Source organism: Drosophila guanche, unplaced genomic scaffold, assembly GCF_900245975.1.
Source record: "Drosophila guanche unplaced genomic scaffold, DGUA_6, whole genome shotgun sequence".
NCBI lineage: Eukaryota > Metazoa > Arthropoda > Insecta > Diptera > Drosophilidae > Drosophila > Drosophila guanche.
This window is the reverse complement of record NW_022995749.1, coordinates 2,420,737-2,446,730: the sequence shown is the minus strand read 5'-3', so window position 1 is coordinate 2,446,730 and position 25,994 is coordinate 2,420,737. Positions and strand designations below refer to the sequence as shown.

General features: G+C 46.5%; 1 protein-coding gene across 14 annotated transcripts in view; it reads right to left on the bottom strand.

The window, feature by feature from the left end:
* Positions 1–17,681, bottom strand: part of LOC117585388 (peripheral plasma membrane protein CASK) — a 34,818-nt gene extending 17,137 nt beyond the window's left edge. For 2 of the 14 annotated variants that reach the window (XM_034274837.1, XM_034274840.1), the window contains exons 1-8: positions 17,329–17,681; positions 15,649–16,095; positions 14,879–14,991; positions 14,305–14,410; positions 14,151–14,228; positions 13,217–13,574; positions 12,880–13,147; positions 12,471–12,817 (exon numbers count right to left, since the gene is read on the bottom strand). In XM_034274837.1, the coding sequence (XP_034130728.1) occupies positions 12,471–12,817; positions 12,880–13,147; positions 13,217–13,574; positions 14,151–14,228; positions 14,305–14,410; positions 14,879–14,991; positions 15,649–15,707 (1,329 nt within the window). In that variant the 5' untranslated portion in view covers positions 15,708–16,095; positions 17,329–17,681. Of the gene's footprint in view, positions 1–513; positions 544–987; positions 1,766–9,340; positions 9,578–12,470; positions 12,818–12,879; positions 13,148–13,216; positions 13,575–14,150; positions 14,229–14,304; positions 14,411–14,878; positions 14,992–15,648; positions 16,096–17,328 lie in introns of those variants that run through there. The other 12 variants (XM_034274841.1, XM_034274844.1, XM_034274846.1 and 9 more) reach the window with 10 other exon arrangements.
* Positions 17,682–25,994: the final 8,313 nt, after the last annotated feature.

The window sequence follows — 25,994 nt, the reverse complement described above, 5'->3', positions numbered from 1 at the left end:
CTTGGCGGCGCAGTCAACCAAAACCTGCGCCTGTCGCTGATTTAGGGATAGCAACCCAAGCCACCAAGGACCCGGACCCGGACCCGGACCCATTCTGCTGAAACCCAAATCCAAGTATGCTCCCAGGCTCAGGTCACCGCTTGGGCAATCATGTGAATCGAGCTCTTTATAATTTGCGAAACTATATGAGTCGTCCCCTACGCTGCGAGAGTGGATAGGGAAGTACATGGTCGGAAATGCCATTTTATCGACAGTGGGTGTAAGGGGATTCTCTGGAGTTTGTGTATCCAAACTTGGATCGTTAATGTATTCCATAATCTTCATTACTTTGTATATTAGTTTGGATCATCTCTCATTCTGAGAGAACTCTCAATCATTCTCGTCAACCGACATAGCCACCCTCGGGTTCACGTGTTTTTTTCTGTGGTCCATTTGAGTGTGCGTAGCGTGTGTGTGTGTTTGTGTTTGTGTGTGTTTTTTGGGCAACCCCAAACCAAATGAAAGTAATCTTACATGTCGTTGACACATTTCAGGGCTCTGCCAAAATCTGTGCGGGGCACTTGGTTTCCGCTATTGCTTTGCTTACCTGCCGGCCAAAGGAGAGGAGAGGCGCGTGCCACACAGAAGGGTAACAGAAAAGAGAAAATAGAACAGAGAGATTTGTCAGTCGTGTTAAAGATTATTATGCTACCAGTACAGTAAAGATCGCTTGCATGTATTTACAGTAAACTATCTAAATACGAGTGTATCTAAAGCATTTACGTACAAAATGATAATGGAAAAGCGCAAAGAACATTTTGTGGCAGGCTTGTGGGCTGCTCTTGACTCTCTCGACTTAACGGATGCAAATTATTTAACGGATTTTAGGCACAGATTACGGAATACGATTGATTATGATTATGGTCTGGGCCCCACCCCAACAGGGGCTTCCCCTGAAGCCCCCCACCCTCTCACGCACGACAGTTTTGTTTTTTGATTCGGTCTCACCTGGTGTCCGGAGCAAATGGAGCCATTGGGCACTCGCACACGGAAAGGACTATGCACGGGGCAGGAGGTGCGCGGTCCCCAGCGGGACGACGCCGCCGCTGCCGCCGCCTGCTGCAGGGACATTGCCGAGCTGCACGGATTGAAGAGGGCTGGTGGCGGCGGGCAGGGCGGCGCCGACATGCTGATGGAGCTGAGGCCGCTCATGCTGCGGCAGTGGCCCGACGCCATCATGGCGGCATCAGCAGCCGCCGCCGAGCACTGGGGTATCCCCTGGCCGCTGCTGCCGACGCCGCTGCCGCTCATGCCGCTGCTGCCACTGCTGCCCAGCAGCGAGATGTGCGAGCCACCGGACATCAACGACTGTGATGTGAGCCCATGATGCTGACACATGCCGATGCCGCAGCCTCCCGTTGACGCGGTCACGCCTCCTCCTCCTCCTGACCATTGGCCAGCCGTTGATGCACAGCCACCTCCTCCCGCTCCAGCGCTCGCGCCAGGACAGCCGCCAGCTGCACCGCCTGATCCTCCTGCCGCCGATCCCGGCCCCTGTGTTTCGCCGCCTCCGCCGCCGCCACAGTAGTGATCCACCGTAAAACTGTCTTGGCTACCAGAGCATTGCAGGCGATGCGGGGGCGGTGGCGACGAATGGCGCGGGTAAATGTTGTGCGGCTTCTCTCTCCGCTGCTGCGTTGCTCTCTCTCTCTCTCTCTCTCTCTCGCTTTCGCTCGCTCTATCTGGCTTAGCTCTTTGATATGTGGCTGCTGCTCCTGCTATCACTGTTCTCACTGTTGTTCTTGGGCATCGCTTTTGCTCTCTTTCTATTTCTTATTGTTGCTGCTTTCGCTTTGGGCAGCTTTCGCAGAGGGTGGATGCATCGACTTAGTGCTCTTCTCTGCTGCTAAGCATAGCTCTCGCTCTCTCTCACGTTTGGAATATAACTGTTGTTGCTGTTGCTCTGCTCCTTCGTAAGCATCTCCCTCTGTCGCTCTCGTGATCACAGCAGTGCCAGCATATTACCAGGCCAATTTCAATCTCTTCTCAACAACAACTAACGGTATTATGAATAATCAACAACAACTTCAACAATTACAACAATTTTGGGGGGTTATGTCTGCGATGGTTTCTTCTTTTGTTTCTTCAGCTGTTGTAATTAGGTAATTGTCTTTATTACATCGTAAATTGTATTTAAATTCTGTTGCTATCACTGGTAAATTATGCACAACGTTTGCCGCTCTCTTCTCTCTATTGCAGCTCTCTAATCTCGGTGTGACTGTACTTCATTCCTTTTTGGCGTTGGAGTCGAGTTTGGAGTTCAAGTGTTTTTTGTCATAAATTATTGTTTCGTTTAATTGATGCTGATTTTCCCTTTCGAAAGCAGCCGCCGTGTAAATATTTCGTTTATTCTATTTTTAAATGCTTGAGATTTGGTTTTTATGCAATTAACTGTTTCATCACAATTTTAATTAATTACGGTTTTTATTTTTAAATTTTCCTTTTTTATGTAGTTTTTTTTACAAGTGTGCACTATATATGTGAGTGTTTTTTTTTTATTTTATATATTTTATTTTATGCAACTTTTAGAGGAAATTTTGAATTGATTTTGGTTTGGTTTTTGTTTAGCTTTTTTGAAATTTTCTATAGCATGCGAGTTCTGCAAAAGAAAATTGTTGAAAAGCCCAAAATTTAACGAAATTTATTCGACTGGGAGTGGGAGTTTTTTTTAAGAGTGTTTCTGTGGTTGCGGATGGTTTGGTTTAGGTTTAGGTTTTTAGATTCAGGCGTGTGTGTTTATGTGTGTGTGTGATCTATTTAGAACTCAGCACAGCAAGGCCCAGCGGGTGGGGTTAGAGGTTGGCTTGGGGCTTTCCCCATTTGGCACAGTGTTGGGTGAATGTTTGTGCATTTAATGCAAGTAACTAAAAAATGTAGTCCCTCGCAGCACTCACACCTTCTCAATTGAAATTAGTGACACGCCCACATAACTCTGGGCCCCACGTTCCTCCTACGAGTAATCCCTGTCCCTGGAGGCAATCAACGGAACAGATGCGAGCCATCTCTTAGTCCCCGCCTCGTTTTAATTAAAGCCACTGTCTAGGCAACTGAAAATGTGTGTTTTATATGCCTAGGAGATAAAAATAAAAATGTACAATATAAAAACCTGTGCCAGTCCCGAGGGGGCAGCACGGATAGGCATAGGCAGGCGGCTTTTATCTAAACGGCTCCAAACAGCAATCGTTTGGGGAAAAAGCCTTAAAAATGTAAATAAAAAACAACAGTCTGTGTTACACGAAAAACAAAAACAGAGAAAATAGGAAATTATATGCGCTAATAAAGAGCAACAGAGAAGGAGGAAAAGCTGTAACGGAGAAAGGACAGAGCAAGACTGACCTCGGAGTGGGCTTATGGAATTCCCTGGTGCCTATCTGGACCGCAATGGGAGACTATTTATGCTAAATAGTTTTCAACAAATTTTACACTGAATGCCAAATGTCTGCAGCCAGCTCGAGTCGGCTGCCATCGAATTAAATTAAAATGGAATTGTGAATGCTTAAATAATATTCGCATCATAAAAGGGGCGGGCCGCCGAAATGCTTGCGTTTGGCTTCCGCATCTTCCGTTTGCCGCACTGGGAGAATGCTAATGTGGCGCCCGCTGCCACCCAATGCCACATCCTATCCCCATAATTGAATGAGAACGTGCCTCTGTTGCGCCCTCGAGCCGGGAAGGAAGTCACGCAAGGACATGAATGCCTAGGGAAGCCAAACAGCAGAAGACTCGGAGTCAGGCGAAGGAAACTTTGCAGCGGAACATACGCGAACAAAATAACCAAATTCAATTCATAAAAGATTCAAAAACCAACAAAGAAGAAATGAGCGAAAATATGGAGAGAAAGAGAGAGTGAGAGAGAGAGAGAGCCAAACAGGAGAAAGAAAAAAACACGAATGGTTGAGGAATGTATAAGTTTTGGTTACCCTTATAGCCTTGAGTGTTATATATTTTTAGACAAGTTTCCCTACACTCGAAAGGATGCACGTGTCGTACTTTATAAAGTAGAATTTTTCTGTGAGCGAATCAAACTTTAAAGCAACGTTTAATGTTAAAACCTTTACTCGTTCGTTTTTTTTTTTTTTTTTTTGCTGCAGCCACAGAGCCACAATCTCTACTAATAAACTGGGAAGAACTCGACCGAGCTCAACTGAACTGAAAACTCAGAGTTGAGGTAAGTCGAGTCGTGTCGGGTTGCCGTGGCGGCAGTCTATCCTGAAGGGGCCTGACTGCGCTTCAAGGACTGCTGCACTTGCTCTTCGTTGCCTCTGCTCTGAGTAAATGAAACCAGACAAAACTCCCTCTCCACCTTGTTTCTTGTGCTACCTCTTCTCTTTCCATTCGTCTTCTATATCTTTGTGTATATATACTCATTTTTGATAAGGCAAACGGAAATGGCATAGCAAACGGTTTTTCTTTCTATGGGTTGGAAATTTCAGGGGGTACGGCAGGATGCTGTGCTGAGCGGTGAAGTGAAGCAAAGTTCCTTTTTTTTTTGTGTTGTGTGTTTTGTGAGGGAATTCCATGTTAAATGATTTTGGGGAGGTTTTTGGGTGTTTTAGGGGTTTTGCTTTCGCCTGCTCATACTTACTGCAACGAAATGTTGTGCTTGTTGTTGTTGTTATTCGGTTCACGTTGTGTTTGTTTTGTGCTTATTGTATTTGCTGCCTTTTTGTGTGTTTGAATTTGTTGTTGTTTGCCAAAGTAAATAACTAAATCACGAGTACATGATTTGATTGTTCTTGTTTGGCTTTGTTTAGTTTGCTGCTTTTAAGAATGGAAACGCATCAGTTTTTTTGTTGTTTTCACACATTACACACACACACACATACAGTCTGGCACACACACAGTTAAGACGATAGACACGCAGGCGTCATAAATCGGATTAATTTAATTCAATTGAATCGTTGGCGAAATCATTGATAATAATTTTTGGCAAATCGATCTGGAAATGCGGTTGAAACCAGTTGGCCCTGTGCTTTGGCTTTGTCCCCCCTCCCACCCCTTGCGGTTGTTGCTTCGCACGACGGCGATGACGAGTACGATGCGAGAGCACGTCGCTATCGCTCTCGTGTGTCAGCAGAGGCAGTCAGGCGGGATAGAGAGAGAGAGAGAGAGAGAGAGAGAGAGAGTGAGTGGGTGAAGCAGCAGTAGGGCATGCCGAAATCGGGAGAGGAAGCAACTCCCACACATACACACAAATACAGCCCAAGGAGTGCGACAGGGAAAGGGACAGGCACAGGGACAGGGGCAGGGACAGGGACAGGGAGTAGGAGCAGTGGACAATATGCAAAAAACATAAAAGAAGAGCACGCAAGAGGATAGGGGAATCAGCAGTGGAGCAGCAGCGATTCAATCGCACGAGAAAAGTCGCCAAAAACGACCACGCACTCTTCTCCATGCATATGTGTGTGAGTGTGTGTGTGTGTGTGTGAGTGCTTTTCCGATTTTCTCCATTTCGCGTGCAAAAATCAATTTAAATTTTGTCTGGCACAACATTTTTCCAGCAGCACACTTTTGCGCGCAACTGCCCAGCCACGATTTCCATATTTCTTTTTCTCTGTTTTTCGGGGGGGATTTGCTGGACGCAAGCTGTTAAGTAACGGAACTTTGTAATTTTCATAAAGAAAGTTTCATGATGACACGGCACTTGTTTCCCCCTTGGTCCAGCCCCGTTACTTGTACATTAGTTTTTCCCCTTGGGTTCACTTTTTTCGTTGGTTTTTTCGCCTGTTTTTTGTTCAATTCTTATTTGCCGTATGGCAAACTCACTCGCTCCTACGCCTGTGTGTCTGTGTGTGTTGATGTGTGTGCAGCAGCCGTCGTGGTCGTTGTGTGTGTGTGTGTGCGAAGCGTTGAAGCTCTAGCTGCTGCTGCTGCTGCTGCTACTACTGCTGCTGCTGCTGCTGCTGCTGCTGCTGCTGTGTACCCGTCCTGTCCAGGCAAGGGTTCGCGTTACACTGCCACAGAACCAGCCACCAAGGTGCACAATTCAAGACTAAACTCAGGAGCAGCAGCAGCAGCAGCATCCAGCCTCAGCTTTGCTCTCTCTCTCTCTCTTCTGCTCTTAGCTGAATGCAGGATTCCATTCCCAATCAATTTCCGAAGCAGATAGGCAGGCTCCAGTGGCACAAGTGCAAGCGAGATGACTAGCTGGCTTGGGTGGGTTGGTTGGTTGCTGAATCTGCCACCTCGGATGCAGGATGCTGGCGCTGACACTGGCTTTGGCTTTGACTCCACGGGCATGCGCAGTCTGCACGCGGGGCCAAGCTGCCGTCTGGCACCTCAACACATTTCTCACTCATTGCCAATCGCTGTCGCTGTCGCAGTCGCAGTCGCCGTCGCTGTTGCTACCTCTGCCACTGCCTCTGCCTTTGCTGTTTGTCTAACGGGAGCAGCAAGTAACGTGCAAGAGCGTGCAAATATTCGTAATTTATGGCGCAACGTCTGCGCCACGTAGTCGTTAACCCAATCATTGCCAACGCTGGCTTCATCATCATCATGCCCATCATCGTCATCATCCTCGTAACGGGCCAGCATCATCAAGCGCTCATCAGCGGGTGGCTGCAGCTGCAGCTGAGCACAGAGTACTGCTGCCCCAAAGCCCAAGTCAAAGTAGGTGACACCCACACACACACACACACACCCACACACCCACTTAGAAACCGAGAGAGTGTAGCCCAGATAGGGCCAACTGGACTCCACTTATTTCGACTGGCCTGCCTGCCGCATGCGGGCGTGATGCAAAAAGGATTCATTGCCAAAAGAGGAAGCAAACCAGCAGAAAGAAGGTGGCAAGGAAACCGCAACCTAATTACATGTGGCAAGACCCCTGCTAGATGTCCATTGGGGCCAGGCAAACACACACTGTCAGAGTGGGCGGGGGGGGTTGGGCATAACTGAGAGACAGACCCTTTATGAGTTATGAATCTGTGCTGAGGCACAGCAAATATTTATGAAGCGCTTGCTGGGAATGGAATGAGCGAAGGGCCAACCAGCAGCAGAAGGAGTCGGAGGTAAGGCGATGGGACAGCGTGGGAAAGCTGGGAGCTTCACTGAAGGAATATAAAGAAAAGTTTGGGCTTGCTTATGCGACTAGAATTGGGAATGTTTATTGCAAAGAAAATATACATCTTCTTTTTTGGCTGTGTGGTCCAAAATTATAAAAGATGTACAGACAAGACAATCGATTGATTCACAAGGACAACAGACCCGCAGCAGCTTAATGTGCAACATAACAGGCTTTTAATTAATGCACAATACACAGTAGAAGTGCACCACCCCTTTCCGAACACCCTTGTCAAGTGCGAATTCATTTTGCCCAAGGATCCAACATCCATAGGCGCAGTGTAGGTCAAGGCCCCGCACAGAGCACAGAACACAGAACACAGAACAGAGCACAGAGTGGAACAGAGCTTGGGTAATAGCATCTGGCTATAAACTATTAACACGAGGCTGTCGCCAGCGTTTTGTGTGTGCGCTTGCAACAGACCAATAGAAAGGGATGGCACAGGAAAGAGGCAAGCGACACGGGCGACAGAGGAGGCAGAGCGAGAGCGAGAGTGAAAGCAATTTGGCACGAATTTGTCATGCCATCGAAGTGGCAACAAATTTGGCTGCAACACAGCCAACAGCAACAATGATAGGTACAGCCTTCACAGGAAGCTCTAAATACCCTTGCAGATGCGAGCCATTTATGCATTGTTCTTGTGACAGCACCGTGATATAGTGGTAACTATGTAGAGGTGACCAGAGACTACCTCCCATAAAGGACAATTGGTTTTTTATAGGAAATGATTATAGTAACTGCAATGGACGTACGATGTAGAGTGCCGACGAATGCAAAAACAATATATATGTCATGTGCATGACGAAGTGCATTCAAGGTACAACTCGAGACTAGGTTTGGGCACCATAGACAGGTCTAACATCATCACGTCCTCTTTGATGTAGAGTATACAAAACGATGCCAACTGCAATGGGCGATGGGCTGGAGTGGAGCACAAATTCCGACATTTATGTGTGCGGCCAAGAGAGTAACCCTAATGTGTCAGTGGGCCGGGACAGCCGTTGGCCGTGAGGGGGTCCTGTTCCTGCTAGTTGGCTGGTGTGCTTACTTAGCCTCGTTGACACGTTTAGTTGCCATCTAACACATATAGACAGAAACACACACGAAGTGAGAGAGAGAGAGAGCGGGGAAAGGGAAAAGGACGAACACTTGCACATCCTTGTATCCGTATCCTTGTGTACTCGGAGCAAATCAGAAACAAGTCAAAGGTAAAACGAGCATTGTAATAATGCTGATGGCATCCCACAGAACGAGCCAAAAACGTTGACTGGGGGGATGCCCCCGAGAGAGTGCTTCCCCGTCTGAGTCTCAGTGTGTGTGTGGGTGTGTGGCATACAAAAATGCAAATTTGTTGGCCATTTGGTAAATTGATTTTGCCATTGCAATTGGCCAATATTCAATGAGTGTCTACCGGGGCTAGGGCCATAAACCAATGGCAAAAACGACGACCATAAAGAAATGATAGAAAAAACGCTTTAAGATGCCTCCAACGATGCCACTTCCTGCTGATCATTTATTGATGGCATCTTAAATTAACGCACACATTAGGAATTGGGATGGGATTAGGCAAGCATCCTTATTTTTAGTGTGATGATCGAAGAGATTTCCAAGCAAAATACAAGTTTATTCGATTGTTTATTAAGCAGCTTTCATGATTTATTTTATAATGTGATGCCACAAGGTCTGGGAAGTGAATTCAGTGAAGGAGAATTCCAAGAACATCATTCTTGTCGTGTGCATGATACGCCTCTCGAGTTCCGCTGATATGATTTGTTCTATACCCCGCTGATTTAATTGATGAACATTTTCCTTTGAATTCTTGTTTTGTAATTAACTCAGAGCTCCCTTGGAGCCACAGCTCCCCATAGATTGTCCTCCTCCATTAGGATAACTTTTTCATTGTGTTTCATACATACGCGAGGCATAGCCTGCCTGCCATTGAAAACCCAATTATAAAAGTGTAAACAAAATGAATCAAAGTTTGGCCGCAACTCAAACCAAAACAGCAGCAGACCAGACCAGACCAGACCAGACCAGACCAGAGCCACACAGCGCATTTGGAGCATGCTGGCGGCTGCCACAAAATGCAAAAACAATCAGAAAACAAAAACGAAAACACTGACCCACCCATCAGCACACAAAACTATTCCCATATTCCATATTCTATTCCCCCCAGTGCCCAGATATATGCAATCGGGCAAGCTGTGCGTGGCACACGCGGCGGATGAGGATTTTTACCTGATGGTGCAGACTGTTGTAGTAGCGGGTTACGTATGCGGGCAGCAGCTCGGCCGTCTCCAGACCAATCCACTGGAATACCTCCAGATGGGGTTGCGGCTGAGGCGCTGAAGCGGCATTGCCCAAAGCGATGACGGCGGCGGCGGTGGATCCGGAGCAGCAGCAGCCACAGCAACAACACACTTGCTCCTGCCTCTCATCGTTGGCCGCCATTCAGCAGAACGGGCAACCTCACAACTCTCCACGTTTCTTCGGTTTCTCTATGCTGCGCTGCTGCTGTTGTTGTTGTTGTTTTCTTATCAATATTATAATTTGATTATTTGTTCCTGTTCTACAGCATTTAATTTTGAGTTTTTCCCTCCACTCCCTTTTGGGTATCCAGTTGCCTGTTCTTGTTGGTGTTTTAGAGCAGGTGAAACACATTTGAATTTAAATTGAGTTATGCTGGCATACTAGTAGTCGACAGCTGCGGACTGGGACGAAGGAGTCTCTTCTTATGCCGCCAATTTATGAGCAGGGCAATGGCGCGTCCCCAGCGCCATGGAGAAGCACCAGCAGCAGCAGCAGCAGCAGCGGCAGCATCATCATCGTCGATGGTGGCACTACAGAGACCGGTAGCGGTAGCGGCGGCAGTGGCTGCCATTTTGTCAATTGCTCCCATGTGGATTGAGATGCCGAAACACGTGGCTGACAGCGCGACTCCAGTCGAGAGGAAAAACTCGCGCGTAATTGGCACACTGACACAACGACACGCACTAAAACACTCCAGAGACAGGCTCCCGGTTCCCGGGTACTGCAGCGGCTATACGGATATACGGATATACGGATATACGACAACGGGTACGTTTACGAGTCCCGCTCCGGGTTTAGACTCCTGTTAATTGGGTCAAGCGAACAGGAGAGAGCGACAGAGAGAGCGAGAAACCCACTGGAGAAATAGACGACTCCTGACGAAGGTTTCCCGCCCAAAAACAAAAAAAGAAACCAACAAAAAACCAGAGCTCACACACACAAAAAACAAACTCCAGTTGTAGCCGTTTCTGTGGTGTGTTGGTGTATGGGATTGTGGCGCCTCGTTAGCCGTCTCTTTTCCACATGACTGGGCAAGTGTCAAATAAATCAAAATGCGAATCCGAGGCGCGGCGCGGCGCTGCACGTTCCCTAGTGGCGACTGCGCCGCAAACTAAACTGAAAATTGTGCGCGCTTTTTGTTTAAGTCAATCACGAGTGCTCCGTTTGGCTAGAGAGGGCGGGGAAGCGAGAGAGAGAGAGAGAGAGCGGGAGGCTGTGAGAATGGCCTGCAGTTGACGCTGCAATGTGCAGCGCAACGAGAGAGAAGGAAGGGGACCCAGAGAGAGAGAGGACCGAGACCAGAGACCAAGAGCTTTTGCTGCAAGCTTGGACCAGGTCCGGGGAAAACTCTTGTTGCTGCTGCAGCCCTGGACATTCAGTTCTTATTCTAGTACCTCCCCCACAACCACCCTCCTCTTCTCTGCCTTCCCATCAACTATTCCCCAGCCCCCACGATGTGTATATAGCATTAACACATTCCTTCCTAGCCTGAGCCTGCATTTTGCTGCTGCAGTTGTTCATATTTTTCTTTCATTCTTTGCGCACTCTTTTCTTTCTTTTTTTTTGTAGCTGGATTTATGAAAATGAGACGCCAGACAGAGGCCGAGCTCGAGTCCGAGTCCGAGAGCAAGTCCTGAAGTGGCGCAAAAATAAATAAAAGGAGGCACAGAGGCAACGGACGCCCAATCCACAGAAGCACAGCAGCAGGCAGAAAAAAATGTGTAGTCTGCTTCAAGGAGCAATTAACGACAGTGGATAGCACAGAGTTATGTTATAGCATTTTGGGCCTCCATATCACACTCAGGCAGACATCCCAGAAGTTTCCACTTCTCCCCCAAGCGAGAGAGCGAGAGAGCGAGAGAGAGAGGGGGGGTGTTGCAGAAAAAGTATTCTTAATACCCTAGCTTATGAGTGGGGTATATGAGGCGGGGGTAAAGCAATTAAGACCTCAAAGGAAAAGTCTTGCAAATGATGGGCTAGCTTGACGGATCCCATGGATATTTCTTCAAGTTTCCCTTTAACAAATACAGCGAAAAGTTTTCTTGATTTAATTTATGCATAATTCCATAATTCCAAGAACTTTTGGATATTCAAATCCACTTAAATGAGATGTTTACTTGAAATTTGACGACATATTTATCGCCCATTTAAAGGTCACTTAAATGCTATTTTGAATAATCAATTTGAACAGTTGAAACCCATCGGGAATCATATTAAATTCAGTTTTGCACTGAACCCCTCAAGGAATCATCAATTTCAGTTATTTTTCATTAATGTCCGCAAGGATATTTGATATTTCATTCAAATGCAAAACTCGGTTCGGTTTTTTTTCTACACCTTTTTTTCGCTGTTTCGCTATCGTTAAATGTTTTTTGTGTGCCCGGGTTTTGCAGTACCACAACGACGATGGCACTTGAGCTGTGTAGCATACTTTTCAGCGCAAAAAGCCTTTAGGGGTGGACCAGACCAGACCCGGCCAGGAAAGGAAACGAAACGAAACGAAACGGACCGGGGCCCTAGGGGTGCCTGTGTCGCGGATGTTGGCTTTGTTGCGGGCTTCTGGTACTCGTATTCCTGCTGCTGTTCGGGCAGAAGTGGCAGCAACAGCAACAGCAACAGCAACAACGTCCGAAAATTCATTTTGGTTTATTCTGATTAAATTGTTTGTATTTGGTTGCATTAGCAGGCATTGTTCCATGAGCATGGACACGAGAGTGTACGAGTATGTGTCTCTGTTGAGGCAAAGGATTAGTGACTGTCTGCGCTCCGGGAGTGATGGCACTGTGCATAGTGGCTCTGGGTTTAGCTCTGCCTTGTTTGCCCGCACTAAATACATTTCAAATTTGTTTCAGCTTAAGCCGAAACGAATTTCAGGAGAGCCCTCGAGTGGCACACAGAGATTGATATGACCACAGAGAGAAAAGTAAAGTAAAGAAGGAGCAAAGCTCTGTCGTGATTGGCAGATTATTACGAAATAAAGCCTGAGCCTGCCACAAAATGCCACACGGCACACAGCAAAGTAAGAGTAAATAAAGCACAATGGAGTGGGGTAACTCACCTGCATGTGTGGAGCGGCCAGCAGCAGCATCAGCTCGTCCTTGGCATACTTATTGGCCACCGAGCTGCCGCCCGTCGACGAGAGCGTCTCCAGCACATCCCGACTGCGTGTGACCGCCTCTGCGGCCGGCGCCCTGCCATTGCTCGTGACGACTGTCGAGGTGATGCGGTCGAAGAGCTGCAGCAACTGGTGCAGGCGACTGTCCCGCAGCATATCCCTCATCACATCCGCATCCACGTGCGCATCCTGCAGCGAATAGATATCGTCCAGGCAGTCCAAAATACGCTGCACCGCCTCGATGCCCGCCTCCTCGTCGGCCCACTCGTCGGGTGCTCCAGCAATGGGCACTGCAAGATCGGGAAATTGATTAGAATTGACAAAAAGAAAGTCTACGAGTGGCAGCACTTACTGTCCGCATCTGTGACATAAACGGGATCCATGGTGGTGCCGCCGGCGATGGCCTGAACGGCTCCCTTGAGCTTGCGCCGAGCATTGTAGCGTTTCAATTCCTCCACCGTTTCTGCGAGATGTGTTCGCTGTAGCTTGTCCCGATCCCGTATCCACGGATGGTCGAGCACCTCGGTGATGGAAAGTCTGTGATGTGGATTGGCGGCCAGCATTTTCATGACTAGATCCTTGGCATTAGCCGAAATTGATTTCCATTCAGGCGCCTCAAACTGCAAAAGAAATGAAACACAAGAGGTTAATGGACGCCAACCCGCAATGAATCCTTTGAGACCACTCACCGAGAGCCTGCCACGCGCTATCGACTGCTGTAGTCGCACTCCGGAGCCCAGAAATGGCAATCTACCCGAGAGCAGGACATGCAGCATTACACCAGCGCCCCAGACATCGCAGCCCTTGCCGTACAACCGCCTGGTAACAACCTCCGGCGCCATGTAGTGCGGACAGCCCACGCGTCCATGTGTTTCTATGGTTTCCCTCGTCCCCGGCAGCTGTATGGCCGAACCGAAGCCACCAAGCTTCACTGGCGCCGAGTTGTCCACGGTGGCGAGCAGCGCACAAGCAGGACGCACGTCCCTGTGCAGTATATCGTTCTCATGGCAATATCGCAGCGCCTCCAGTATCTGGCGCATGTAGTGACTGCAAAGATTACAAGATGTTAAATAGAGTGCTTATAGAGGGTTTTGTACTACGGATGCGTGTTTGTTTCGGTAAGCTAAGGACTTGTTAAATACGAGTTCTAAACTTAGAAACTAATCATTAAGAGACTGCAAAGCCAGCTGAGGGTTTTAACCTCTCTTTAACAATTAAGGGAATGGCAACCATATTTCTGTTGCACAAATAAAAGCCTAGATACGTTTATGGCTTTTGCAAGTATAAAGAAAGATCTACAGCAATCAAAACAACTAACGATTAAACGCAATTTTCATGCGTTGAACATCATGAAGCTCAATTTGGACTTTAGTGTCTCATATGTTTAGGAGTCATTAAAATCTATTCGGCATCTAATTGATGTGTGCATTTATTACACTCCTAATAAGAAAAGATTATCCCCATAGGCCTATCGGAGCTTCGGCAAATACTACAAAACTATGCAAAATATACACAATTCCCGACTACTATTGACTATTGTCATGCTAGCTTATAGGCATCCTCTTGGCAAAAACACACATCCATGGCACATGTTTGTGTTAAAAGCTACGCCCTGCTGCTCACCAAGCAACTGCCTCGCTGTAGACAAAACCGGCAACGGCGCGACGCACAACCTCGAAGCACAGGTCGGAGCCTTCCATGCTGTAAATGTGTAAAAATGGAAAATGTGAGTAAATGAAGGGTTTTGGTTTGAAGGGGAAGGGAAGGGAGAACTTACAACTCGAACACCATGTAGAGCATGCCCTCGGAGCTGTAGGTCTCGAGCAGCTCGACAATGTGCGGATGCTTCAGCATGTGACATATTGTGGCCTCGCGCTTCAGATCTGCAATGGGAGTGAAAGCAGAGAGAAACGGCAATTAGTTGACATTAGATGGAAGCCTAAACAGTTGTATGGCCAGCACCCAGCTCCCACCCAGCTCCCACCCAGGTCCCACGCCCAGCTCCCACGCTCGACACCAGCTGGCAGTGGCACTAATGGACTTAGCGCTGACTTATGTCCCTGCCATGCATCATTTAGTCAATGGCCGGGTTTTGGTTGGGAAGTCCCAGTTCGCGTCCAGGTCCAGGCATCCTTGCACTTGAGCAATTTCTTTTTAATTGGCATCTTGGGCCGCCAGATGCCTGGGGGGCCCAGCTACACGTGTGCCAGCAACATAATTTTGAATAATTGAGCAGCTTAATTATAATTTATTCACACAAAAACTGTGCCTGTCAGGCCAAATCGAACAAGGTCGCCTCCCATTCTGAAAAAAAAAACCAAAAGCAACAACAAATATATGAGAACACTCACCCGCTGTGCTCAGTCCTGGACTCGCTGTGAACTTGGCCACATCCACGATTTTAACAGCAAACTGCTGGTTGGACTCTCTGTGTATACATCGTCGCACAATGGAGAAGGGTCCTCTGCAAAGGGATGGGGAAAATGATGTAGTTGAGACGAAATTTAAGTGCAATTTTAGGGGGTCTACATATATTGGAGAGGAAAGTACGTTTGACTATTGTTTGGCCATAAAAATGTGCCTCAATGAAACCTTCGTATACCCTGAAAAAGGGAATTCTTGAACAAGTTTTTGCAAAATTATTTTTAATTAAAGGTGGGACAGAAATATTTTGGCCCTGTTCCAAAAATATGTGGAACTTAATAACTAATAATTAGAAAACTTCTCCTACAAAAGTTATCCCTAATTGTTTTTTTTGCCAAAAACAAATCACAGAAATATTTGCCATATTATTTCAGACTGTTCCTTCAACTTTGACCTGGTAAACTATGCAAAAACGGACCAACCAACTTTGGGACACAACTATGATCCTATCAGGAGTGTAGCTGGCCAACACAACACAGAAATTTCGTTAGAGCAGCATCAATTTTTGAATAATGCAAAAGTTGGTGAGAAGTTTGCCAACTTGTTCCTGCATTTCTTGTGTAGGCTGAGGACTGAGTAGGGGTAAGATGTTAGGACATGCATAATGAGATAATGGCAGCCGTCAATAGCAGCAGCAGCAGCAGCAGCAGCAGCAGCAGCCGCTCGTTGAGCTGCTGGTGGTGGGGGAGAAACTTACTTGCCAATGACCTCGCACAGCTCGTAGACATCGTCAAAGAGAATTTCGTCTTCGGTCATTTTGAATAATTGATGAATTGATGCTGATGCTGCTGATGGTTCGCGTCTCAATTGCTTTTTCGAATATTGATGAGTGGGGCGTGGGTGGTCGTGGCTTGTCCGGCTTGGTCCTAGGTGTACGTGTACCGCCGTGTCCAACCCGCTACGTGTTCGTCCTTGCTCCTGGCCCTGTTCGCCTACTGCCCTCCAAAAGCGAACACAAAAAAAATTAACAAAAAAAGATCCCAAAACCGATGGGCACCAGGAGACCAACTCTTTAACAACTTGGCGCTCTTGTGGGTTGTTCTTCTTGCTGCTGCTGTCGTTGGATGTTCTTGATGTTTTTCGCTTCCTTGGTTATGGCTGCCTCTCTCTCGCGTTTAACTGATGCTAAAGATACATTTTGTGGCTGCAAAATAGAGAACCAAACAGAGTAATGCTTTTTAGTAAAGGAAATGAGTATGGCCAGTGGCCATCCAACCGCCAACAGGCTGTCAATCACAGGCGGCTCTGCCCTCTTCAGGTGAGCTCGATTCCGAACCCAAATCAATTACAGCACATTCCATGATGTGTGGGGGGCAGGAAGGAAGCTTCACTGTCAACGTTTTGAATTTTCCAACGGAAATGATGAGCGGTCCGGACTCCCGAGTTTTTGGGCAACAAAAACGTAAACAAGCCTTCAAAATGTCAGGCAACAAAGGGGGGGTAGGGTTTGGTGGGGCTCCAACTCGAGGTGGGCGGTGTGCAAGGGGAGGGGTACGTTGCCCTATAGCTAGTTCCTTTTGCTATTGTCTTGGTCAGAGCCGTGCACTATTATTATGCCCATTTGGGACCCCAAGGGGCACTCTTGGCAGGCACTCCAAAAAGTCCTACATAAGGGGCGCCCAGAAAGGAGAGACAAATGGAGAGCCTACAGAGAGAGAGAGAGAGAGAGAGAGCGAGTCGTAGAGCAGGCGCAGGCGCCCCAATGGCTGTCCGTGTGAAATAGCAATTGTAATCGTAAAAAAATATAAGCTATGCTTTGCTCGAAAGTGGCTCTTGAGCTGGGCCAGGGCTCTGCTGCATGAATATTTAAATATGCAACAATTTACGATGCACTCACAGGACACACACGCACACCATTGCCAACTAACACACACACACGGATAGAGGCGAGTAGGGAGCCCTGGACCGGGACAAGTGTCATGTTTAATGCAGAGCTGCGCATGGGGCGCGGTGCTCGAAGCTCGAGCGAAGGTTTTACCTTGCTCGTGTGCCACCGCTGCCACCGTCGCAGTCGCCGTTGCCGCTGTTGTAAAATGCCTTGACACTTGCCACTACACGACCTTACCTCACACACGGACGCACACTAATGCACACACAAACACACACACACACACACACAATCCCGCTGCTAGTGCTGCTGCTGCTGCTGCTGCTGCACTTGTCACCAGAGCGACACAAGTGCCACCGCCTTCTCGGGCAATTGGGAAATTGATTCTTTGTCTAGAACTAGGGATTACAAAAGGATTTGCATTGCTCTTTCACAGTCGCAGCAGCCACCACACAACACCCCCGCACAAGCACACACATTCCGCAACACACACACACACACACACACACACACACATACGAGGATTGGTATGTATTTTTTTGTACAAACCCCTGTTCAAAGACTCGCACCGAAAGTTGTGGGCCCTGCCCCTCAGCGACAGAGTATTTAACACACCAGCGGCACTAATAGATCGCGCCTGGGTTGACGTCAACACATAGAAACGCTCAATAGTTTAATTAATTTCGTATTTTCCACTAATTTTGGTGCTAAAACAAACACTGGCACCCGTTCATAGTTGGTGGTTGTACACGAATAACTCACGGCGTCCACGGGATCGTAACTCTAGATATTTGACATAAACGAGCCCTTATTGGACTTTTCCCAATTGTAGGCAACGGTATTTGATTTTACTTAATGGTAGGCAAAGCGTATTACAATTTATATTTTTATTTAAAATCCAATTGGAACGCACATATGAGTCGAGATTTAGTGTGACCCTCCCGAAATACCAAAGAAATATACCAAACCATTTACAAACAAAAAACATACCAATCATGGTTTGTCCACTTTGGAAAATATCTTGTAAATTTTCTATTTTCCACTCATTTTATTGTTATGTCCAATAACCGAGGATAAGGCGTTAAAAAATACCGTCAGAAACTCACAAATGTACCAAAATATACCACACAAGTTTATTAAATATACCAAAATATACCAGTGAGTATTAACCCACCACACACCATACCAGTTTTGAACGCTTCTTGTGAATGCATTATATATTTTATCTTTACAACAGATACAACATATTCTAGCCAGTTGGCTTAGACTATCTTAATCTACTTGATGCACAGGAGACTCATGTTTTATTTTGTTTCAGTTCCTTTGAATTGGACTGCTGATTCCGACTGAAAAATACTAGAGCTTCTATAATTTTATTGTTGTAACGTGTTTTATCATTTTTGCGTTTGTCAAAGGACGGCCACTTTATTATGTGCGTGGGAAATTTTAAAAATATTTCATAAAAATAACGAAAAAATAGCTATTGGACAATGTAGAAATATTCTGCCAACCGCTGATATAATAATAAACAAAAAATTGTTTCAGATGTTATCTTATTGTTCATTAAATTGTTTCGATCACACTGAATTGAATCAATATTGACTTTGCTCACAAGTGCATAACGGGTATTACGGTTGTAAATTGTATTTGCATTCATAACGGGAAATGCCCACTGACATCTGTATGATTTCTCCTAATCCCTTGGGAGGATCCTCTGCTCAACACTCCTTATATCTGGGATCATTCTCCCTCCATAGAATAAAGCCATAATATTTACATTTTCTTCTCAGGCCATTCAACATTATCTATTATTATTATTATTGCCTCGTAGCATTTGATAAACCCATTAGAATAAATTAAGATCTCGACATTAATATGCCAGTCACAGATACCGCGAAGAAGAACCCGAGAACCCACACAGAAGACGCGAGCCGTCGTAGGTGCGTAATCTGTAAATCAGCTCTGACAGAGGGCAAAGGATTGGGGCAAGGCAGGCACCCGATGCGATCCGATCCCCATGCTCAGAACATAAACATCATCAATTACAAAACTCTCGAACAGCAACAAAGTTGTGGAGGGGCAAGAACAATAAGATAGGGGGAATAACAGCAAAACAAAACAAAAAGAAACAACAAGAACCAAAATGAAGAGACAACAGCAAGAACAAGAGAATAAGAACTATGGGACAAAAATGGTAAACTTTAAATGATGTAAAGATAGATGATCCTGATTTCATCTAAGCAAATTTCAATTTATTTGAGACATTCTTAACATACCTTTACATGTGCAAAGCATCCTGAAGGACTGCTTGCTCGAGCGTGTTTTGCAAATTCCCATTTCGTGTCCATTGCCCAACCTCCTCCCATCTTTAGGCAGAAGAACAACAAGAACATGACAGAGAATCGCAGTGCAGTGTTCATTTGTTGTTTCTGCTGTTACCCTCGTTGCTTGACAAAAGGCACAGAGAAAGGGCAACAAAACAAACCAAACAAAATGGAGAGAAACCCAGAGGGACAAAAAAAGGGGAAGGCTGAGAGCCACTCAGGTGAAATCAAAATCAAATTCAACGCCAGCGACGAGCGTACCTACATATAGCTATACCTATCCCTATCGCTGTCCTGTCCTGTCCTGTCCCTATCCCTGTCGCCGCTGATCGTCATCATTTGGACTTGCGACTGTCGCGCTTAATGCGTGTGGATGGACATGAACGTGTAGGATTCGAATTGACATTATAAAAACTGGTTTGGTCTGCTGCCAATATATTGCCGGTTACGCTTCGTCCTACACGGCAAGGCACTGCCGACGCGACGTCGACTGCAACGCCAACGCCAACGCCAACTCCAACGCTGACGCCAATGTCTGTCTCTTCTTCTGCGTGTACCTGCCTACTTGAATCTGATTCCTGTTCGTTGTTGCTGTCTCTAGGACACTACCTTTGCCGGCGGCGGGTAACTAGGAAACGAAAGAGAGAAGCAAAAAAGGCGCGCCAAAAAGGTTAGGTGCTTCTCCGAGTCAAGAAAAGTACATCTGATCCGATAATGACAGTCGATGTTGCCTAGCAATCAAAAGATTTCAGATTTGTGCATTTGTGTTCAGCGGCTCAGCAAGAAGATTATGTAATGCTTATGGGAGGAGTGCAGGGCGTACTTTGGGACCTGTCAAAATGTGAAACTATTGGGAAAAATCAAAACAAAATAAGTCAGATAAAGGTATTGTAAGTTTTGGATAAACGCGAGATTTAGAGAACCCATTTAATAGTTAATAAATAGAAAAAGACTCAAAGTTTTTACTGCTAGCTACATATGTTAGACAGATATCTTTGGAGCTGTAACGAGACTACTTATTGTGGATGCACGCATAAAAGGGAAATACTTTCATGGGATTATCACTAAGGAAATGGTTTAATGGCAGTCATAGAAACTGTACGTAAACTTGATAGCTGGATGGATGGATTAGCAGCAACTGACACAGCATCATTATAGAACGTCATTTCACCCTTGCCACCACTCATGACTCCTTCTCTATTTCTCCTTCGCTTGATCCTGTTATGGCATATTGAGTTAATGTAGTCAAATTACATTGCCTGGAAATGCATCTTCTCGCATCACATCGCATCGCATATTCATTTACCAGACCAGCTTTGAGCCCATATGGCAGGGCAACAGCAGCAGCAGCAACAACAGCGGCAGCGGCAGCAGCAGCAGCAGCAATTAACTGCAAAATGTCATTAACCAGCGTCGTAGGTGAGAGGAACAGGCTGGGATGGACAGACACGGACACGGACACGGACACAGACTGACATATGACAGGCACATCAAGCGGGAGAAGAGACCGACCCAACCGACAGAACCAGCCCAATCCGGCAGAGCCCGGTTCAGCATCACTAAAAACGCCCTCGCTCGGGCCAAGCCCCTCTCCTGTTCGGCCCACGCTACCCTACCAGTCCCAGTTCCAGTCCCAGTCCCAGTCCCATGGCTTGTGTATTATGTTCCCTGACGTTCCACCTTTACCATTAAACGCTTGATTAAATTTCACTACAAATCGCCCCTGGGCTGGGGGAAATTTTGTACATATGCCCAGAGCGTATTCGTATAGGGATATGCATATCCATCCATTATTGGAAAAAGGTCATCCTCAGTTTTTCAGTGTTGTCCATATGTTGTCTTTGGTGTTTAGACATACATCCATCCATCCACCTATCCCATTCCTTTCGATCGCATCTGATCCCAGCCCATCTGCTGAGTGTTTTGACTGTCATCGCAATTAGAAAGCTCTGATAGCCGTGCTCTTCCTCCCTCTCCGGTTTTTTGCTGATCTCACTTACCGCACATTTCTTGCATTTCATTTCCCATGAAACATGTTCCCTTCCGGCAGTGTCACAAGGAGCGGGAGTCGGGAAGGGTAGCAGCGGATAGGAGAGGAGAGCACCGGAGAGTGAACAGTTGGGGAAGCCTAAAAAGTGCGCAGCAGCGAAACGCGGTGAGAAAATGTTTTGCATTATTTACATTTTTACTGCAGTTAGTTATGTTCTGTTCTGCTCTCTCCTCTCCACTGAGAGAAATTTCAGGTTAACTTTTTGTTTGTTTAAATGTTTTTTCCACATCTGTTTTTAATAGATTTGTTAGGAAACGAAGATCCGTGTACTATTTTTTACTGTTGCAGAGCTTTCATTCTTTTTTTTCTTTCAGTGTTGTAGCCGCTCACTGATCTCTTCTGCTGTCTCGCTTTGGTCATTATTCCCCTGCAGGACATCCGTCATCCGTTGCGCTTTTGCTTTGCTTGGTTTTGTTTTATCGCTTGGCTTCCTGCTGTTCTGGCTCTTCTCCTTCTCCTTCCTCTGCCGCTACCGCTGCTGCCGCTGCTGATGGTGCTCTCATTAACAAATTGTCAGGTGTGTGCGCTGGCGTCAACGTCGCAGCCTCTGCCGCTGCCGCTGCAGTTATTCGTCATGCTTTGGTTAATCAGCACAGAACCGAACCGAAGCGGAGTGGAGTGGAGCGATTACGACGTCGTCAAAAAAAGAGAACAGAAACTGCCGTCCAGAACATGCTTGCAATTCAACTGTAAAAGCATTTAAACGGAAAGTTTGTCGGCTTCCCTAAATTGTTCGTCTCTTAGGCGGCCCTCTTTCCTATTACTCCATCTTCCTTTCCGCTCTTCCCCCTCCATCGCTTTTCCCGTTCTTTTCCCCCATCTCTTATTGTCAGTTCTTCTCGTTGTCTGTGTTTACCTGTTGCCTCGTAAACAAATGCCGGGCTTAATCAATTCGTAAAACCGTTCAAACTTCAAGTGATAACAAACAAAGGCGAGACGACGCATTGCAAGAAAAGAAAATCCCAGGGATCGGATTCTGTCCAACTCCAGTCCACACACTCAGTGTACCATACCGCCGTATCCAGCTCTGGACGGTCATCTGCTGGGATGGGGATGCTTCATGTTTATTTTCTCACACAGGCGGCAAAACAAATAAATTCCAGTTGTTTCCCCTTTTCAGAATTGATTTTGAAAACCTAATCAAATTTACCAGCCTCTGTACTTATACCCTAGCCCCTTGCTGGGTTGTATGAGCCGGAGTATATTGGTTAAATCAGCCAACTCAATTCAATTATTAAATTAATCTACGGAATATACTAAGGATAGAAGAAAGTGTACATATATATCATAGTCTTTAAAATTCCTACATATGTCTTTGATATTAGGAACCATGTCATTCCCATGGATTTATAATATATGTTTCTTCTTCTAGGCACTAGATTCTAGGGTATCTCCAGAGCGACTCTCGTTGGCTGTTTCCTCTTTCTCTCCTCTCTCATTACTTATCGACGACCACCACCAGGCAACTGTGGGTGTGGGTCCGAAGAGTCCCCCAGTCACTATTCTGTAATTAAATATCCAAATTAAGAGTAAGCAAATGCGCTGCCGGTCGCCTCCTCTTGTCAACAGTCCCGGGTTGCTATGTAGGGGTTGCATCTGATCTGATCTGAACTGATCTGTTGCATCTGGAAATAGCAACGCATCTCATGTGAGGAGGCATTTTATGCAACACACGCCAAAATTACAAGTGGAATGGGACAGTGGGAGCGGGAAGCCGAATGGCAGAGCTTCATCATTTGCATGGCTTGTCTTTGTGTGGCTCCCGCTCCCTTCCATCCTCACTCACTCTAGTCTCTTTTGATGTTGTTGCAAACGCATGGGGCATGTCTCCCGCAACTGTAATGACTCCACAGTCGACGTCGGCAGCTCCATCTGGCTCCTCCGTCTAGCTTTTCTCCAAAGAGTGGGGGGCCATAGACAATGAAAAACATTTTCCTGTCCCTGACGCTGTTGTTGCTTGCACTCAACCCCGGCCCCTGATCTGCCTTAGCCCCTGCCCCTCTCTTTTCCCCGCACACTCCAGCCCGAGCTCTTTCTTTATTCGTGTCCCTTTTCCCGTATTTCCCTTCCCCCTCTCTTACATGATCAACATAAAAATCCATATGATGTCGATGACTTTTTTGTTGTTTCTGCTTTTGTTTTTTGTGTTCTATGCGTTTGTCGATGAATCCCTCGCGCTCTCTCTCTCTCTCTCTCTCTCTCTACACACACACAGAGCAGCCTGCACTCTCTCTCTTCACATATTTAAATGTGCATATCCAATAGCTCTCTTTCTCTTTCTCGTAAAAACCTGGAATGCTCTCTCTAAACTCCTAATGTCGTTGAACCTTTTTATTCCTTTACGTTTTTATTGTGCCGTACTTTATTGTTATTATTATTTCGCGCGAGTGTGTTTTTTTCCTCATTGTGTTTGCTTTTGCAGATTCGCTTGCTCTCGCTCAACTCTGCATCCACTGAAAAAAATTCTTTTATTTGATGAAAAAGCAAGAGGGGATGGTGGCTAGATTTGGAGGCCAGGCCGTGTCGACTCATCGATTTTATATTACGTATGTCAACCCTGAATTAGTCATCTATCGAGAAATGCAATTTTTGAGCTTTTTTCTGCTGTGTGTGAGTTTCTCTGCTCTGCTTTGACTGCGTTCTGATCTGGTTTCGCTATGTTTTGCTCTTGTTTACTCTCTCGCTCTCTCCCGCGCACAATCTTTCTGCTTTTACGATGTCATAGTAGAACCAGCAATAACAAGAATAACAACAACTGATGACAGCGATAACAGCAGCACATGCACACGTGCATTCTGCTGCTGCGGCCGGCCTCTGGGCAATTATTTCCAATTTAGCAAAGCAGCAGCAGCAGCAGCAGAGGCAGAGTGCAGCCAGGCTGCGTCCGAGATCGGGGCTTGGCTCTGCTCTGAGCTCTGCTCCTATTGTCTTTCGCTGACTGACGACACAGTTCATTGGCCCATCCAATCCAAGATGCAACAGAGCAGAGTAGGAGCTGCAACAGATGCACTAGCATCAGCATCATCATCATCCCGGCTGGGTCTCTGGATCTCTGGTGCTGGGGTCAGGCCTGTCCCATGCAATTACTCCATGTACTTGGACTGTAATAACACGGAGTCGAACTGTACGTAAACTGGTTGCAGGATGCTGTGGATGCTGCTGCTCGAGTGCTCGAGAGTGGAGACTTTCTAGCCAGCGTTATCTGTCTATATCTATCTAGGAAAACCAGTTATAGGGGGCCCAGGCTTGTTGCACGCCCATTTTAGCTGCCACAGCGCTGTCGTTGGCAGTCGCCAGTCCCCAGTTGCCAGTTGCCAGTTGCCTGTTCCCTGCCCCCCTTTGTCAGAGGCAATGATCAAGCCAGGAGCAGCAGGCCAGGCCCGAGCTTGACTAGACCTGTTGCTGCTTGTCGCTGCTGCCTCTGTTGCCTCTCTCTGAAACTCCAACTCTGTAGCTGGATTTGCTGTTGTGGCAGCCACATACTCGTGCACACACAAAGGCTATTGACTCTGTTGTTTTTCTATTGCCCGTCTGGGTTTGGGGCCACTCCAGGCACTTCCTTCTCGTGGCTCCAGCTGGATGTGGTGGCTTGCAAGTTCGTTGAACCAAGTGGAGCTATTCTAATGCCAGGGAAACGTGTTTGGCCACTTGCAATCGGAGTCGGGCATGGCTGTGGGAATGGGAACGAGTACTGAAACTACACCAACTCCTCCCACTCCTCCCACTCCTCCCACTCCCGACATTTCCTACTTTCCCCCCCAACACCACAAACAGCATCCGCATCTGCACCAGGAAGAGGCACAAGAGTCATCGCCTCACCAATGCTTCACGAGTGGATTGAAATTGAAATGAACTTCGCATTGAAGCGTAAGCAAAAATCAAATGAAACGCACACTGGAGCTAAAACGAGGAGAACTGAAACGAATTCAATGGATAGAGGACAAAAAATAATTATTCAGCAATGGAAAAACTTAGGGGATTCATTTATAGTTCATGTGATCGCTAAGATGCGGTTTTTCGGAGCAGTTTAATGATTGTGAAGTGCAAAGAATTTCTGTTAGAGTTTCGTTTGGCTTAAACTTTATTTTTGAGGTTTTGAACAGTTTAATTTCTGCTTTTAAAAACCAAATTTGGAGGTGAATGAACTTTCCTAAGAAATAGAGGGCGTGGACATCCATACATTCAAAGAAGTAAATTCATTACAAAATCCCATTATTTGCCATGAAATATGATCTTAATTTATAAGAAGAAATCGTAAATATTTATAGAACGGCAAATATTCAAAGAAAACTAATTAAAAACTTGCTGGAAAATAGCGTTGAAACTTTATTAATACATTCACCTCATTACAAATATTCGATTGGAATTTTCGGTGATTTTTGCTGGTTCCCTCTGCCCACAAGCAACTTCATCCGACGATGGGCATAAATATCAATTTACGCCCATTTTTTGTTGTTGTTGTTGTGTCTTGGGCAACATCTGTTCCAATGTGCCCATAGGCAGAGGGCCCTGTCAAAGCCCAAGTGGATCTGGATCTGGGGCTGGCCTGTCCATCATCATCGTTGCCCGATTATTGTTGTTGCACTGGGCCCTGTTCGTTGTCCCTGGGCCCTGGGCCCTGGGGTACGGCACGGTACGGTACGGGGGCCAATCAGTCAGCGAGGCACTCAGCGAAGCGTGAATGGCAATTGCCGATATCTACACATTCAATTAATAAAATCAACAGCAAACACATCAGCAGAGAACCGAAGGGAAGCGGCGCACGGCCCGGCCCGGCCAGGACATGTCATTAGCCAAGCTCCAGTGCAATCCAATCCAGTTCGGCTCAGTCAGTGCCTGGA